We start from the raw sequence: 16,186 nt of genomic DNA on the forward strand, positions 1-16,186 counted from the left end.
CATTACATAAAATTTGGTTAAAGTGTGACAGGACATTGCTGTAAACCTAGCCCCCAATGCACGTCAAAAAGGTTACAGTTTGAACCAGGAGGATATATATGGGCAGGCGGACAGTGACCACCAGAGCATCGACGCATCACAACCCATCACAACCCAGCAGTAACTGTGATTTCACCTATCAGCCATGAGGATCATCAACATTGTAAGTGTAATTTTTGCCCATTCACACCATTCATTTGAAAGCAGAGTTGCTGCATAGCTTTGTAAAATCTGAAAATGTTCTTTTTACTGCTCAAAGGGTCCGGACCCGTCTCTGGCATATCGGCCAAATTTGGAGACAAGTAAGGCGAAAGACAAGGAAGACTACAGAAACTTTGAGGTAATTAAACAAACCAGCTTAATTCCACATTAATTTATGAGTTGAAGGAAAAAACTGAGGTTATAATTACAGGCAGACATAACTGGCTTTAAGTTAAAAAAAAAAAAAAGCTGAGCTTCAGAGTGAGCCAAAACTTAAGCAAAATATCAAAATGTGCCTAACACTAACCCAAGGCTGACCACAAGGGGAGTTCAGGTTCTTATTTTCTACTCAATAGAGTCTGACTTCTGGCAAATTTCATCAGTTCTAAAGACCAGATCTGTAACAGCAGATCATTCACTCAGTTCATTTAGTCATTCACTGAGTTTAAGCTTCCACAGTGGGGTCAACTCACTGAAAGATAGTTGAGTTTTTATCAGCAGAGGCTGACACAGTTCTGCATATGTGCTCAGATTTTTAACTAATAAAACATTACAGTCTAATGCAGATTTTCCGAGAAGATCATCGATTTGATGGTCTGATCTAACTAAACAACTATGTAACCCAGTGTTAAAAACGGGATTAAAAGTATAAATATTCATACTCTCACAATGGGAATAAATAAATTTTATCAAACAAAGTTTGATAAAAACAAAGTTAATTATAATAAATGCTGATAAAAAGCATGTAAACATAAGTTTAATTAATATGTAAATATTAGGGGTGCAACGATACTCGTATCGATATTGAACCGTTCATACAGTGCTTTCGGTTCAGTACGCATATGTATCTAACAATACAAAATTTGTAATTTATTTTATCAACTTTCCTTCTGACGATGCTGTCTGTGTTGAGCGCTCAGTGAATCTGCGTTCGACTACTCCGCCTAGGCTGCACTGTCAAGCGCAGATCCACTGAGCCTTCAACACAGACAGCATCTCAGAAGGAAGAGCGCAGGGCAAGTTAGCAAGACAGAAGCTCTCCTTGCAACATGGCAAATTGAACCTCCCCCACCCTCATTCAGATCTGGCGTTTGGAATTATTTTGGTTTCCATGTGACATATGACCCTGAAGGTAAGTGCGTCATGGACTAAAGTAAAACAGTATGTTGGATGTGCCACGCAATGCTCAATTACATGGGTGGGAACTAGTGTGTTAGCGCAGTTAGCTCGTTAACGTGTTGGCCGTCTAGCCCCATGCACCGGGAGATTTGCCGTGTTGTGGCGTTAACGTCATTTCAACGAGATTTAAGCTGACAGCACTAGTGGGAACACAACGAATATGACTGCACATTTACCCCGACATGATCCTAGTGCAAAGACAAGTGGAAGCAGACAAAAACAACAAGCATGATTGCTACAAACTTTACCTGAGTCATTTAGACAGCCGTTAGCACATGATTCTCCTTATGGGGACCTGATATGTTTAATATTGTGGCGAGCTCAGACAAGGAGGAGACGGAGGTGTTGTTTGGTCTTGCTTCCCGTGAGCTAGCCAGGGAGCACAGCCGTTTATTGACATCTGCAGAAGAACACTGCCGCTAGCTAACTGCTAAGTGCGGCAACCGCACAGCAACAACAACACACAGAGCGCCCTCTGACCCCGGAAAGACACACCGTCGCAGCGAGAAGGCGTCACCCGTCACTATGGCAACATAAACAAAACATAACTGTATAAACAGAACCCCGAACAGCCCTGACCCGCTACATATCCCCCACCTAAGGGTCAGTCGTCCCCGACGACCCCATTACCCCACACAAAGTCCTGCAAATGTCCGGATGCCTCCTTTTGGCGCACCGGCCGGTCACGACCGGCGGGGGAAAAGTCACTCGGGTCAGAACATGGGGTGCCACCATCATCCCACTTCTGACACCAATGTGGCGAGCTCAGACAACGAGGAGACGGAGGTGTCGTTTGGTCTTGCTTCCCGTGAGCTAGCCAGGGAGCACAGCCGTTTATTGACATCTGCAGAAGAACACTGCCGCTAGCTAACTGCTCAGCGCGGCAACCGCACAGCAGCAACAACAACACACAGGGCGCCCTCTGACCCCGGAAGGACACACCGTCGCAGCGAGAGGGCGTCACCCGTCACTATGGCAACATAAACAAAACATAACTGTACAAACAGAACCCCGAACAGCCCTGACCCGCTACAATATGCTGCTGAGAATATAGCCCAGAAGAAGTGTATAGTATAGCTTTTATTTTGGAAAGAGCCATTTCTCTGTAATAAACTCTCTTTTCCAAAGATGAGTGATTCCTCAATCAGATACAGGTGTTACCGCGCCAGATCCGCGGCCCCGAACCGTAGTAAGGAAACCTCTGGCAGTTACTTGAAGGTTCCGTAACTGACTCGTAGCCGGCAACAGCTTACTATACAGGTCAACTCCGCTAGCAAAAAGATCGAAGGAGGCGTAGGAAACTGCTTCACCGAACTTTATTTCTTCTCTAAGGCACGAACACCGCGTACAGTGGGCTGAAACAGTTTACTCACAGCGAGCATCGCCGACACAACTCTGGCTGTCGAGGGAGTTATTATATTCCTTTTATTTATTTTCTTTTCGTCTCTTCTGTAGCTAACCGTTACTTTTTCCCCTTCTCCGCTCTCTCTCTTCACACACACACCAGGCAGTCCCGCTACACACATCCCGAATACATTTCCCATCAGGCTTCATCCTTAAAGGGCCATGCCTGTAACACAGGGCTTGCAAAATCGCTAGCCCGACGTCCCGGGGCTAGCGATTTTTCCAGTCGTACTACCAAAATCTATCTCTGCCCTGCCGGTCGGGCTATTGTAGGAAGGAAAAATATATGTCAATGCTTTTGCATTCTTTCGGAAATGTAGCTGGGTAATTATGTCATTGGCATCGGTGAGCCACTGTCAATATGTGACATATTGAAATCGCGTTTGAATTTGCGCTTGTTTTTTGCTTTCACTTTGCAAATGTCCAGGTGCCTTCTTTTGGCACACCGGCTGGTCACGACCGGCAGGGGAAAAGTCACTCGGGTCAGAACATGGGCTGCCACCATCATCCCACTTCTGACACCAATGTGGCGAGCTCAGACAACGAGGAGACGGAGGTGTCGTTTGGTCTTGCTTCCCGTGAGCTAGCCAGGGAGCACAGCCGTTTATTGACATCTGCAGAAGAACACTGCCGCTAGCTAACTGCTCAGCGCGGCAACCGCACAGCAACAACAACAACAACACACAAGGCGCCCTCTGACCCCGGAAGGACACACCGTCGCAGCGAGAGGGCGTCACCCGTCACTATGGCAACATAAACAAAACATAACTGTACAAACAGAACCCCGAACAGCCCTGACCCGCTACAATATGCTGCTGAGAATATAGCCCAGAAGAAGCGTATAGTATAGCTTTTATTTTGGAAAGAGCCATTTCTCTGTAATAAACTCTCTTTTCCAAAGATGAGTGATTCCTCAATCAGATACAGGGCTTGCAAAATCGCTAGAGAGTGACAGCACTGATTGGTGAGTGATGATAATTTACGCACCAATTCCTCTGACATCGTCTTATCAATCGTTAGCTTACTATGCAAACATGACAAGTGAAATCTCCCGCAGCAAGCTTAAACATGAGAGGTGAGAGGTTGATCGCGCAGAGAATCGCTGACCGTTATGTGTGTGTAAAAGCAGCAGGGTATATATTTTAGTTCTGCTGAGCCAAATAAGACAGGTCAGGGTGAAGAAGTGACAGCCAAAGAAAAGCTTACCACAAAACGGAAAAGTTATGACAAATCAGACTACAAGGCAAAAAGAAAGTGCAGCTTTATGGTTTCATGGACAAAAGAATTTCTGTGGCTGCAATATGACGAGCTATATAACCGGGGCTGCACATAAGTGGTCCGCAGGTGCGCATTCGCTGTCAAAATAAAATAAAAAAAACGTGCACAAGATATGAAGTTGCAATGCGTGTTTGCATACATAAGATTTTCTGGAGGAGGACAGACATTTGTTTAAAACTCTTAAAGATGTCGAAGAAGCTCCTTTAAGCAATTACTTTGGTGTTCCTCCACCTCCAAAAAAATGTCAGAAGGAGTCCGAACCACAAAAGAAGCGCGTATTCTCGGAAAAGTGGTTGCAGGAGGTGAGCTGGCTTCAAACAAATGATGAACGCACAGAGATGTGGTGCAGAATGTGCCGTGAAAATCCCACTCTAGCGGACAAAAACAGTGCTTTTTATATGGACGCAAACGCGCGTTGCAACTTCTTATCTGGTGCGCGTCTTTTATTTTGACAGCGAATGCGCACATGCGGACCACTTATGTGCACCCGTGTAAATAACATAATGTTCTGCCGGGTGTGTTGTTGGTTTTCTCTCGATTTCTGAGTCGACAAGCGCCTTTGTTACTGGGACCAGTCATTTTAAGAAAGGCCCCCATTAGAAGCCATGAGAAATGCAAGAAATGCATTATTGCTCAGTCTGCAATATCTTTCCCAGAACAAACACCAATTGCAAATAACATACTAAAAATAAACCTGAAAAATCTGTTTAGAACAGCGTACTATGTTGCAAAGAGTGAACTACCACTGGCAAAATTTAGCAGTCTTTGCAAACTTCAAAAAGCAAATGGCCTAGATCTTGGTTCCACTTGTCTCTTACCCGTGACTTCAGTGGAAATTTCAAATTCAGGATCTAACACAGACTGATTCATGTCCTACACAGTTCTTACAAGTTCATAGAAATTTCTGTTCAATTAGAACCAAGTATTTGAGTTGATGATTGTAATTTTTATACAATGTTGTAATTTGTTTTTCAACAATTTTTTGATTAATGTTTTGTTTCCTTTACAATATTATACATTAAAGTATAATATTGTAAAGGAAACAAAACAGGAAACAAAAAATCAATCAAAAAATTGCTCTCTTTTTTATTCGGGCTACTTACATTTATTTTGGGCTACCAAAAACTGAAGAGTCCCTGCCCGAAGGGCTACCAGGGATTTAGAAATTTTGAGAGCCCTGAGATATATTTATTTTTTTAATTACTTTTGTTTCAGCAACATTACATTTAAAAACTGTACTTTTGAGTTAAAATATATATTTATAATTTTAATAAATGACAAATTAAAAAGGCATGTACATTTTTTTTTATCGAAAAAATATCGAACCGTGACACCAAAGTATCGAACCGAACCGTGAATTTTGTGTATCGTTGCACCCCTAGTAAATATGTATATGTAATATATAAATGGTGTGGGGGCAGAACTTAGTCCTTTAGAGTGTGCTTGTTAGATCCACTGAGCGACCAATCATTGGCCGGGGTTGTGCCAAAAACTGATTGCTTGTATTTAAACTGCTATAAATAACTTGTTGATCTACAATATGTGAAACATATGTCAAATATATCCCTCGTGAATTATATCAAGTCATCTTAACCAACAAATAACATTCCTGTAACAAGGTAGAAGCCGCAATCACTTTTTGGCAGTGACTTTTATGTATCCTTTATTTATGCAGTTAAAAAAAATTATTGTTTATTGTAAGTGGACAAAAGGAAGCTGATTGATTACAATTAAGTACAATAACACAGCTACAAAGATAATTGAGAAACAGGTAATTTTTTTAAATTTTGTATATAACCCCTGTCAGAGTATTTTTGTTTTTAAAGGTTTTATTATTCATATAATAATCAGCTAAGAGTGTTTATATTTCTGTTCTGTACTCAACCAGCTGCATATTTTAATTGCTGGCTCCCTACTCTATAACGGAAACTGTTTGCCTTCACATTATCAGTCTTTGCCTTCACATTGTCACTGTTTGCCTTCGCACTAGCAGGAAACCGCCACCCACGAGTTAGAAACAACCTTGTAGAGAACACGAAGTTTTTTGATAAACCGCACCTGTTTTCTTGACAAGATAAGGATGATATTTCCTTTTTTGTATGCTTCATGATGTGTATAAATAAAGCCAGACTGCACCAAGGAGGTGTGTGAGTCTCTCCCTGAGTCTCTCACCCGTGCACGTTTAAAACTGCTCTAAGTGTCTGAGTGATATTTCATTGCATCTGAGTACTTGTTAAAATAGAATATCTTTAACAACCCCTTTGCAATACCTGTTCACCGAAGTCTATTTAGCAACATACGTAACGATATTACACATAAAAAAAAACACACGGAAACATTGGAAATCAGTTTTTGCTTTTGAGAATCTGTTGGTGTTGGTCTGTGTTTTCAGAGCGGAAACCTAATTGACCGTGTCTTCAACACGTACAGCCTGATGCACACCTATCAAACAGTGGAGTTTGTAAACCAAAAGGTGAGAAAATTAGAAGGGAAAAAAACAGTGAGTAAAACCTGGTACAAAGAGAACATTTTAAAAAAAGAGACCTGGATATTAAAAATAAGGTCTGTCACTATGTGAAATGATCAGTTACAGATTCATGAATGGCAGCTTTTAGTCAATCACACTGACCTCTGGATGAGCAAACTTGACTCAGACTGAGCAAACAAAAAAGACAGAGGTCAGAATCACAGACCAGTCTCTGGCCTTAACATTGTTTACTTAACCTAATTCTCCTCACAAAGTTATACATTGAATATATTGTCATATATTTGACAACATGATGTGCTTTTGCTTTATTATAAACGGCAGAATATTAGTGTTAACTGCTGAATAGCATCGTGTCTGTGAAGGTTCTCAGTCATCCAGGTCATCGTAGTCAAAGGAGCTTGCAAAGAAAAGCATCTGGACTTCTTTAAGTTGCTTGAAGACGTTTCACCTCTCATCCGAGAAGCTTCTTCAGTTCAAAGGTCAAATGGTGGGGAGTCCCATATTTAAACCTAGTGGGAGTATCCCCCCACAGAGGGAAAAAAGGACCCCCTGATGATCCTCTAATCGCCTGACCCAAGGTGTGGAACTGGGTGTGGGTCCCAATCAGCCAGGGTTTCGGGTGAGCTCATTGTGAAACCTGGCCCCACCTTATCATGAGAATTCCTGAGGTCAGATGGCCCAGGATGTGAGTGGTCATTAAGGCGTCTAGGGGAGGGAACTCAAAACTGGATTATAGATGGCAGACAGTTGGTGTCGTAAACCACTGCCTCTGTTCAAAGATGGTTGCTCACAGTGGACATAGATGGCTTCTTTCAAACCATCTGTCCTCTCTGTCCAAAATGTGAACATTGGCATCCTCGAAAGAGTGACCTTTGTCCTTAAGATGTGGATGGACTGCTGAGTCTTGTCCTGTGGAGGTGGCTCTTCTATGTTGTGCCATGCGCTTGTGAAGTGGCTGTTCGGTCTCTCCAATGTAGAGGTCTGGGCATTCCTCGCTGCACTGTACAGCATACACCACATTGTTAAGTCTGTGTTTTGGAGTTTTGTCTTTTGGGTGAACCAGTTTCTGTCTGAGTGTGTTGCTGGGTCTGAAATGCACCGGGATGTCATGCTTGGAGAAAACTCTCCTGAGTTTTTCTGATACACCGGCTACATAGGGGATGACAATGTTGTTGCATCTGTCCTTCTTATCCTCCCTCGCTGGTGTCTGATCTTCTTTTCTGTGCCTCTTTGGGACCCACACCCAGTTTCACACCTTGGCTCAGGCGATTAGAGGATCATCAGGGGGTCCTTTTGTCCCTCTGTGGGGGGATACTCCCACTAGGTTTAAATCTGGGACTCCCCACCATTTGACCTTAGAACTGAAGAAGCTTCTCGGATGAGAGGTGAAACGTCTTCAAGCAACTTAAAGAAGTCCAGACGCTTTTCTTTGCAAGCTCCTTTGACCGCTGAATAGCATCACTTCTATCTGTTCACCAGAGCATTTTTCACACACCGCTTGGAGTTATTTAACTGTCTAATATTGATGCAGCACACTGAATGGAACGGTTGTAACCACACCCGGATGGGGATGATGGATGCCATCATGTCTCTAGACCAGCTTGTGGATGAGTCTGATCCCGATGTGGACTTCCCCAACTCCTTCCACGCTTTCCAGACTGCTGAAGGCATCCGCCAAGAACACCCAGACAAAGGTAAAGTGCAGAGAGAGAATCAGAAATGCACAGAGACTGTGGAAAAGCTCATGCTATAGAGTAAATATCTTGTACTTACTGTACCTCTCAGAATGGTTCCAGCTGGTTGGTCTGATCCATGATGTCGGAAAGATCATGGCTCTCTGGGATGAACCGCAGGTGAGGGATAGGTCCAAGATAGGTAAAGCTGGCACAGCAGATTCATCGTTCCCAAAGTTTTCAGAGCTGCTTTTCCTATTACTATATGAATCCCATTTGTTTCATGTTTAATTTTAATAGGTTTCTAAGGTAACTGTTTGTGTCTCTGTGTCCTGCAGTGGGCTGTAGTGGGCGACACTTTCCCTGTTGGCTGCAAATTTCAAAACTCCATTGTGTTCAGAAACAACACCTTCCTGAAAAATCCAGATGACAATAATCCCAAATACAAGTTGGTATTCTAACGTTGACTCTGCAAATTTCACAAAATAATTGCACATATTTTACAGACGAGAACATAGAAAAAAAAGTTAACGAAGTGTGCTTGAAAGCAAACTGCTCAGTGGACATAAAAACACATCTGCATCTGTTCAGTCCACAGTCGGTGTTAATCAGCTGACCAGAAATATTTTTTTATTTGTGCTATTGAAAATATGCTCCTTGTAAATTTATGACTGCTGACAGTAAATTGTAGTCTAATTATTAAAAGTGCAGGGAGTTGATCCTGTTATGTTTTTCCCCCTTTAGCACTGAGTTTGGGATCTACGAACCAAACTGTGGCCTTGACAATGTCCTCATGTCCTGGGGCCACGATGGTAAGAAGCATCATCAGCCACGCAGGACTTAAATTATTTTTAAAAGTTCTACTACTATAGAGGAGCATTTATCTATTACACTGTGATCTACACCCTTGCGTTCTTGTCTTCAGAGTATCTCTACAGAGTTATGAAGTTCAACAAGTGCCTCATCCCAGAGGAGGTGAGTTAATTATTACCTTAAATTGTTTTTATCGGGGGCAATTAGCTTTACAGTTGGCACAAAAGTGTTAGGCAACAGGAAAGTCTTGGCTCTGAATTAACAGCTTAAACACTAATTCCTCTTTTCCTCTGACATGGTGCCAGTTCTGCTTGGTGCTCTTTGAGAACCAGGGTAGATTTCAGCAGGTTTAAGAACCAAACATTTAATTGGATTAATTTGTGGGGAAAGACTGATTGCAACTCCAACACAACCGGAGTAAAGGTCAAAGATTAGGCATCAGAACAAAAGGGGTAGAATAGAAGAATTAGTGGATAAATCCCAATTATAGTGGAAAAAATACATTTGTTTTTTCCATGCATACAGTGACTGGAGACACCTCTAATTTGTGTCTCCCTCCAGGGCTTATACATGATTCGCTTCCATTCCTTCTACCCCTGGCACTCCCATGGAGATTACATGCATCTGTGCAACGATAAAGACTTGAAGATGCTGCCCTGGGTCAAAGAGTTCAAGTGAGTATCTTAAACACACATGTAAAATGTGTTCAGTCAAGTTTTGTACCCAGGACTTAACTATGATTCATCTACAGCAAATTTGACCTGTACACAAAAACCACTGATCTGCCTGACGTCAACAACCTGAAGGTGTACTACCGGTCTCTGATTGACAAGTACTGTCCTGGAGTACTGCAGTGGTAAAACGGACCAAAAGGAACGTTTAAAAAAGAAAAATCAACGACAACACTGTTAGAAATCAGTTAGTGGAATGATTTTACATACCTATATTGTGACACTCTGATTAAATGTATAGCTGGACTTGGTGTCTTTCTGTATATAGTTTAGTTTTTACTGGATAAATCAATCTTATTTTGTGCATACTAATCATTATAATAATGCCTATTTTATACAATAAAGCATGTACAAATCAAAATTTCGCTTTTATTGTACTGTTACATATATATATAAAAAAAATTTCAAAACACTACAGTGTTCCATGTGTTTAATTTGAAATCTTAAACAAAAACAAAACCCAAAACACACGTTTGTAGAAAAGGGGGAAAGTGCTTGTGTGATTTAGTTCTGTACATACAGCAAGACGCAAACAACACAGGCAGGAGACAAACTGTGCCGAACAGTAGCGTCAACGCTACACAAACCAGAGCCCACATCATCGTTTCTCGTTTCATTCTACATGATTTGTTTGTTTTTTTAACTGGGTTTCTCCAGGTGTTCAGCTGTATATGTCAGAACTGACAAGGAAGGCATTAAAATGTTTAAAAAACTTCTGCAAAGTGAAGAAGCAGAAATACAGAGAGGTACAGTGGGGTGCAGTGAAGTGTTGGTGAAACAAGGCAGGCATGTTGTTAACGAGTGGCTGATCGGGAAACACAAAAATACAGAAAACATCTACTTTGGTCATCTTGGTAACATTTTATAAAGGCAGACGTGATAACAGTCTACGATGGATTACCAGCAGCTTTTTCAAGGCCCTCATCTTTTTTCTATCCTTTCTTCATCCTCATCTTCTTCATCAACTTCGTTCTCCTCTTCTCCCTCCTCTTCCACCTCGTCTTCACTGTCTGCTTCTTTGTCATCCTCCTCATCTGCCTGCTGTTCATCAGACTTCTCATGATGGTCTGAAGAAGAGCCGTCGGCCGCATTTTCAGTACGATCGGTCGCTGTGGCCTTGTGAGCGTCTGAAGGCTTCTCTGCGTCTTTGTTTTTATGTCGCAATCCCTGAAGTAGACATAAGGTGGCACTGCAGGCAATCAGGGTCCAGATAAGTGTGTGCGCAGGGACACCTCTGACCTGAGAGCGCACCCACCTCACCGCTTGGGCAACAGTGGTGTTGGACAAACGGCGCGGAGGAGACTTGTCCTATCAACAGAAATCAGTGTGGATCAGTGGTGGTGCTAACACTGGATCTTTTGAGCTGGAAAACTAAGGCTTGTGTTTTTATTACATCACATCACCAATCATGTTAGTTTTGTTTTCACACTGAAATTATGAAACCGACTGCTTCCTATACTGGCATACGTCATGGACATGTAGTCTAATTCATGCAGGAAAATAGAACTGCATGCCGCATCTCATTTTCACCCTCCCCCACACTTTTGACCACTTGTAATATTCTCTACAACTCATCTGAAAAGGATGACACACTGGTGTACAGTGGGTCCTCTTTTCTCTTCTGACTGGTCTGCCCTTTTTGTCCCAGGGGGGGGCTTCAAACACAAAAATCTGGTTCTGTGGAACAACTATCCAGAAGCCTAAATCTAATCAGGAGCGAACATTAAGCTCTTCAAATACAGGAAAGCATTTTCGAGAGTTACCTTAAGTCCATATTGGTTGAGCATGCCCTCTAGGAAACTGTTTCCCAGATGCACTATGGGATAGAACTCCTCATCATAGACCCTCCTCCACCAGCGCTCTGGGAAAGAGCTGCAAACAAAGAGTCAGTGAGGTCTAGTTTTAGGATAAAATAAGTAAACCTGCATTAAATTTAGCATGTATGTCTAAAGTCTTTTTTTTTTTTTTTAAAACACCAGAAAATGAAATAAAGGAATAAATCAAGCTGTGAAATGTTTCCAGTGAAGTTTCTTCAATGCATGCAAACACAATGAAGCACGAGGAGAACCAGAGAGCACTGACCCGTCGGCCTTTGATTCAGTAAACCAGTATCTGTAGCGGTGAGCTCGCAGATAGGCAGGCGGTTGCTGGTGAAATGGATACTGGGATACATCCGACTGGATCAGCTCAATAACTGCAGAACACAAAGCAAACTTTAAGAGAACTGTTTGTTCCTGACCAAGGTAACTGAGCACTGTGGAATAGTCTAACTCAAGACTAAGGTAGAACAGAAAACTTGTAACATGGATCTCTGGTGGATTTTTATTTGCCTCCTGCTACTTTTTCCTTTGATTGCCCCACCTTTGAAAATACCATAAAATGTGGCTTTCAAATAAAACCGTATAAACAAACAGCATGGGATTTTTTCCCCCCCTCATTTGATTAACTGAACTTCCCATTAAGCAGCTGCACAAGGAAAATGCAGCTCTCCGCTCTACGTGTTCATACCGTCTCTTTTTCCTTGCAGGAGTCTGTACATCAGGCTGGTGAACCATGGAGATTGCGTATTGGGCCCAAGAGCAGCAAACCACATTTGCCAGTCCAGCCTGGGCTGATGGGGTGTCAGCACAGGAGGAGATGCACTCAGATTCCCTGGCTTATACATGAACTCAATCTCCTATAAAGAAAAAAAGATTTAAATGAAAATAAGTTAATGTTATGAAATATGCAGTTTTCCTAATTTACAAATTAGAGAATTTTACATCTTGTTTAAGTTCTCACCGTCCATGTGACCCCATCACTGCTTCCCTCAATGACAACCTCGGGTCGCCCGCCAACTCCGGTCATCCTTCTGAACAAACCGTACGAGTTGACTACCTGATAGCGATCAACCATCTCATAGGCTTGGCGCACTCCTGGCCACAACCTGGAGTTGGAATCGTACTCTATGAAGGTAAACGGCACCTGAAAGAGAATCAGGCGATTTACAGCTGATCACTTATGAGCTTTATCAGTTCCCATGTTTCCAACAGAACTCACCAGGCTGACAGCGAACATTGAAGCTGCAGCCCCCGCGAACACCGTCCACTGGACCGTTCCCCAAAACCTCTTAAAGAAACCAGACACACATGCACACCTAGAAATAAAAGTTAGATGTTAAGTTGCACAACATCTAAAAGGCAACTGCTCAACAAGCAACACATCACAACCATTTATAGGTCAATCTTACCTGAAGAGAGAGGCAACCATCTCCCAGGTGAGTGAGAGGACACCGATCCAGATACAGGGAATAGTGACGGTCTTCAGAAACAGGTTAAACTGGTGGTATGTAAATGCTGCCAAGGACATTTTAAGAAACATGAAAAAAGAGAAGCAAAATTGGTTACAGGCACATAAAAAGAAAAAAAAGAAACACTCACCTGTCCGCGAGGAGATGCCTTTCTTAGCTGTATCCAGCTGCAGGTCAAAGCAGATGATTGTTCCAACAATCAGCAGAGCCCAGACCACCAGCTCCAGCAGGTAACACAGCCACGACCACAGCTTTGAGTCTAAATACAGTGGAGAGAGAGAGAGCGAGCAAAGTTTGTCCTCAATATTTCTTTTAGTCTGAAGGAAGTTGAGATAAAACAAAATGTGCATTCTTCGTGACAAACAGCTACGCCTTAGCCTACGAAACATCGCCTGGGCTGCAGCTGTGCAATGTTCAGTTTCATACCATCATTCCCGTTATCAGTCTTGTATGCCTTGCGTAACCAGAAGTAGACATGGCGATCATCCAGAAGTGACAGACAGAGGGTCACAGTCAGCAGGTTGAAGAAGTTGTAGTTGCCAGACAAAATGATGAAGACTTGAAGCAGCACCTACACGAGGAGAGAAAACAGACTGATTTCATTTTAGAGCCAACATTGAAGTTGATAATACTGCAGGTGAAACTAAAGCAAAACATGAAAAAATTCATTTCTTTTCACCTGCAAGTAAAAAGCTCCAAGTCGGAGCCTCCGCAGTGGACTGAAGAACAGGAACGGAACAGCGATCTCGATAACGAAGGCTCCCACCACGCTCAGCTTCTGCCAGCACACCGGCAACTGGTGGGCAAACCAGGCCAGAGGGGTTGGGATACACTGAGTCTCGTAGTGATACGTGAGGGCTGCTCAACACACAGCAAAAAGAGGGAGAGAGTAATCAGATGGAGGAAAATGACAGAATGAAATGGGAAAAGAAAACATGACACCACTGCCTCACTGTGTAAAGACAGCATAAATGGCATCCATACAGTCACTCATCCGTACCTGTAAGGCCCCACCAGGTGGGACAACGTGAGGTTAGCTTCACCACCCCGGATGCAAACATGAGTCTGAAGAGTAGCCAGCGAGTAAGCCAGAAGGTGACACGATCGTGCTCTCTGACCCCTCGTGACCCTCTGATTAAAGTCAGGGGAGCAACAAGGATACAGAGGAACCCTGTCTCTAGGAGCAGGTTGTCCCTGAAAAGCAAGCAATCAAAGCAAGAGGAGAGACTAGTAAGAAATTGCATCTACAACAGTGCTGCACAGCAGCAGAGACCTTGTAGCACACTGATAAAATGATCTACTTTAAGCAGCTGCTGTTTTAGAAGCTGTGTGGTATTCAGGAAAAAAATGAACTGCATTGCACTCACCACTGGAAGTAGAGGAAAACCTGGCCTACCTGTAACAGACAAAAGTTTAGTGAGAAATACTGTGACAGGAAAAAACAGAAGAGCGCATTACCACTGTGCAAAATCACCTCATACATAGACAGGTACAAGACCCAGAGGCAGAAGAACACCACACTGTCTCGAAAAGCCTCCACCAGCGTGGCAGCAAGGCTCAGTGCCGCACCGATAAGACACAGCAGCTCCATGGCAGTGTGAGTGTCCAGGCCAAGCCGAGGTCCCAGCCACAACAGCGTGGGAGAGGAGAGCAGCTGCTCCACCAGAGGCTTCCCGCTGTATCGCAACTGCCAGCGGGCAGGGAGCAGCCCCTCATTTCCATACAGACCTGCACACAAACACGGAAAGCAACAGTACTGATTGTGCTGGTGGTGAGCAGTGGATTCATTATGTTACTCTTTTTTAATGAATTTTACTTCTCAGTGCTGGAGATTATAATCTGAGTCATTATAATCTGGTGACCTGCTGGGTGGAATCGAAAAATAACAACACTGGTCATACATATATGTGATGCAGTTCTATAAGTAAAATGAATGAAAAGATTTTATTATAACCACCAGTTCTTAACAAGTTTAAAAACTTTAACAATCTTGCAAATGTATGTACTATGGCGTAAAAATTAACGAGAATAAACAGTAGTAACCTTTGCAGTGGAAAGTCATGTTGCCATTGCGACTAAATTAAAAAAATAGCCCAAATACATTTCCTTTCAAATATGGGCGGAGGAAACTTTTTTTTTTTTTTTTTTTAACTTAACTGGGCTGCAGAGATACCCCTTACGGCACCATTAAAAACATAGTTCGGGTGTGCTGTGGATCAAAATGCCACCGTATGTCTTTTTTTTACAACAGGTTGCTTGTAAATTTGGCCCAGTTGCAGGCTGACCGTGCCCGGGATGAAGAAACTTCCAGGCGGTTCTTCACCACGTCTAACGGCGTGGAAAGCAGAGGAACGGACACACAGGAAGCGCCAAGTTCCCAGCTAACAGGCTAACACATAACATTAAGGGAAGTCAGCTAGCCGCTTCTTGGGCTGCAGAGTTGAGAGGCTCACCTGGTATCTGCACGTAGAGGGAAACAAAAGCAGTCAAGTAGATGACCGCCATGCACCAGAGGAACATGCGGCGTGGCAGAACAACTTCCCCCATGTTTGACCGACTCCCGTTCTGCTTTTTTACCCCTTCACCTATCGCTGCTACTCCTGTGGAAGCTGGGAGCGGGATTTCACGTAGCTGGGGGACACGTAGAAACGAGCTGCTTACGCTAAATTCACCCGAATGGTCGCTAGGTGCCGCTGCAGGTCGCTTGAACGGTGTGGTGCGTTAATGGTACACGGGAATTTAGATATATAACCCGATTTAAGGATTAGCTTGTTTCTGACGATCAGATCATAATTAATAAAATACATTTTACAAGAACAAATCAATGTCGTATACATTTATTTTTTTATATTTTCATATAGCTGATATTTTTCATCACTTATTTCGAGGGATACCTCACGTTTATTCTATGAAGCTGAATGCAAAATAAATAAAACGATACAAACAGAAGAATAAACTTTGAAAATGTTTAAAATAAAATAAAACGCAGGGTCACGACTTCAGAAGGTTGTTTCTACGACTACAAAAAATAAATAAATACATTATTTATTGAAATTCTAATGAAATTTTTAGAAATGTCCAACTCAAAAGA

At 42.7% G+C, this 16,186-nt stretch overlaps 2 protein-coding genes across 2 annotated transcripts; one reads left to right on the forward strand and one right to left on the reverse strand.

Annotated features, from left to right (window-relative positions):
* The first annotated feature begins 71 nt into the window (after positions 1 to 71).
* On the forward strand, positions 72 to 9,962 carry miox (myo-inositol oxygenase). The gene is made up of 10 exons (XM_040025617.1): positions 72 to 202; positions 299 to 379; positions 6,494 to 6,574; positions 8,121 to 8,283; positions 8,375 to 8,442; positions 8,601 to 8,710; positions 9,007 to 9,074; positions 9,188 to 9,237; positions 9,637 to 9,749; positions 9,827 to 9,962. The coding sequence occupies exons 1-10, from the start codon at positions 185 to 187 to the stop codon at positions 9,933 to 9,935; spliced, it is 861 nt and encodes a 286-aa protein (XP_039881551.1). The 5' UTR covers positions 72 to 184; the 3' UTR covers positions 9,936 to 9,962.
* Positions 9,963 to 10,219: 257 nt separating this feature from the next.
* Positions 10,220 to 15,797, reverse strand: lmf2a (lipase maturation factor 2a). Its single transcript, XM_040025616.1, has 14 exons — positions 15,549 to 15,797; positions 14,570 to 14,823; positions 14,463 to 14,491; positions 14,096 to 14,289; positions 13,775 to 13,953; positions 13,522 to 13,666; positions 13,226 to 13,354; positions 13,036 to 13,141; positions 12,846 to 12,942; positions 12,588 to 12,770; positions 12,315 to 12,483; positions 11,889 to 12,000; positions 11,570 to 11,678; positions 10,220 to 11,114 (listed from the first exon to the last, which is right to left on the reverse strand). The coding sequence occupies exons 1-14, from the start codon at positions 15,640 to 15,642 to the stop codon at positions 10,728 to 10,730; spliced, it is 2,187 nt and encodes a 728-aa protein (XP_039881550.1). The 5' UTR covers positions 15,643 to 15,797; the 3' UTR covers positions 10,220 to 10,727.
* Positions 15,798 to 16,186: the final 389 nt, after the last annotated feature.

The sequence above is a fragment of the Simochromis diagramma genome, unplaced genomic scaffold, assembly GCF_900408965.1.
Source record: "Simochromis diagramma unplaced genomic scaffold, fSimDia1.1 OVJJ01000293.1, whole genome shotgun sequence".
In the NCBI taxonomy this organism is placed as follows: domain Eukaryota; kingdom Metazoa; phylum Chordata; class Actinopteri; order Cichliformes; family Cichlidae; genus Simochromis; species Simochromis diagramma.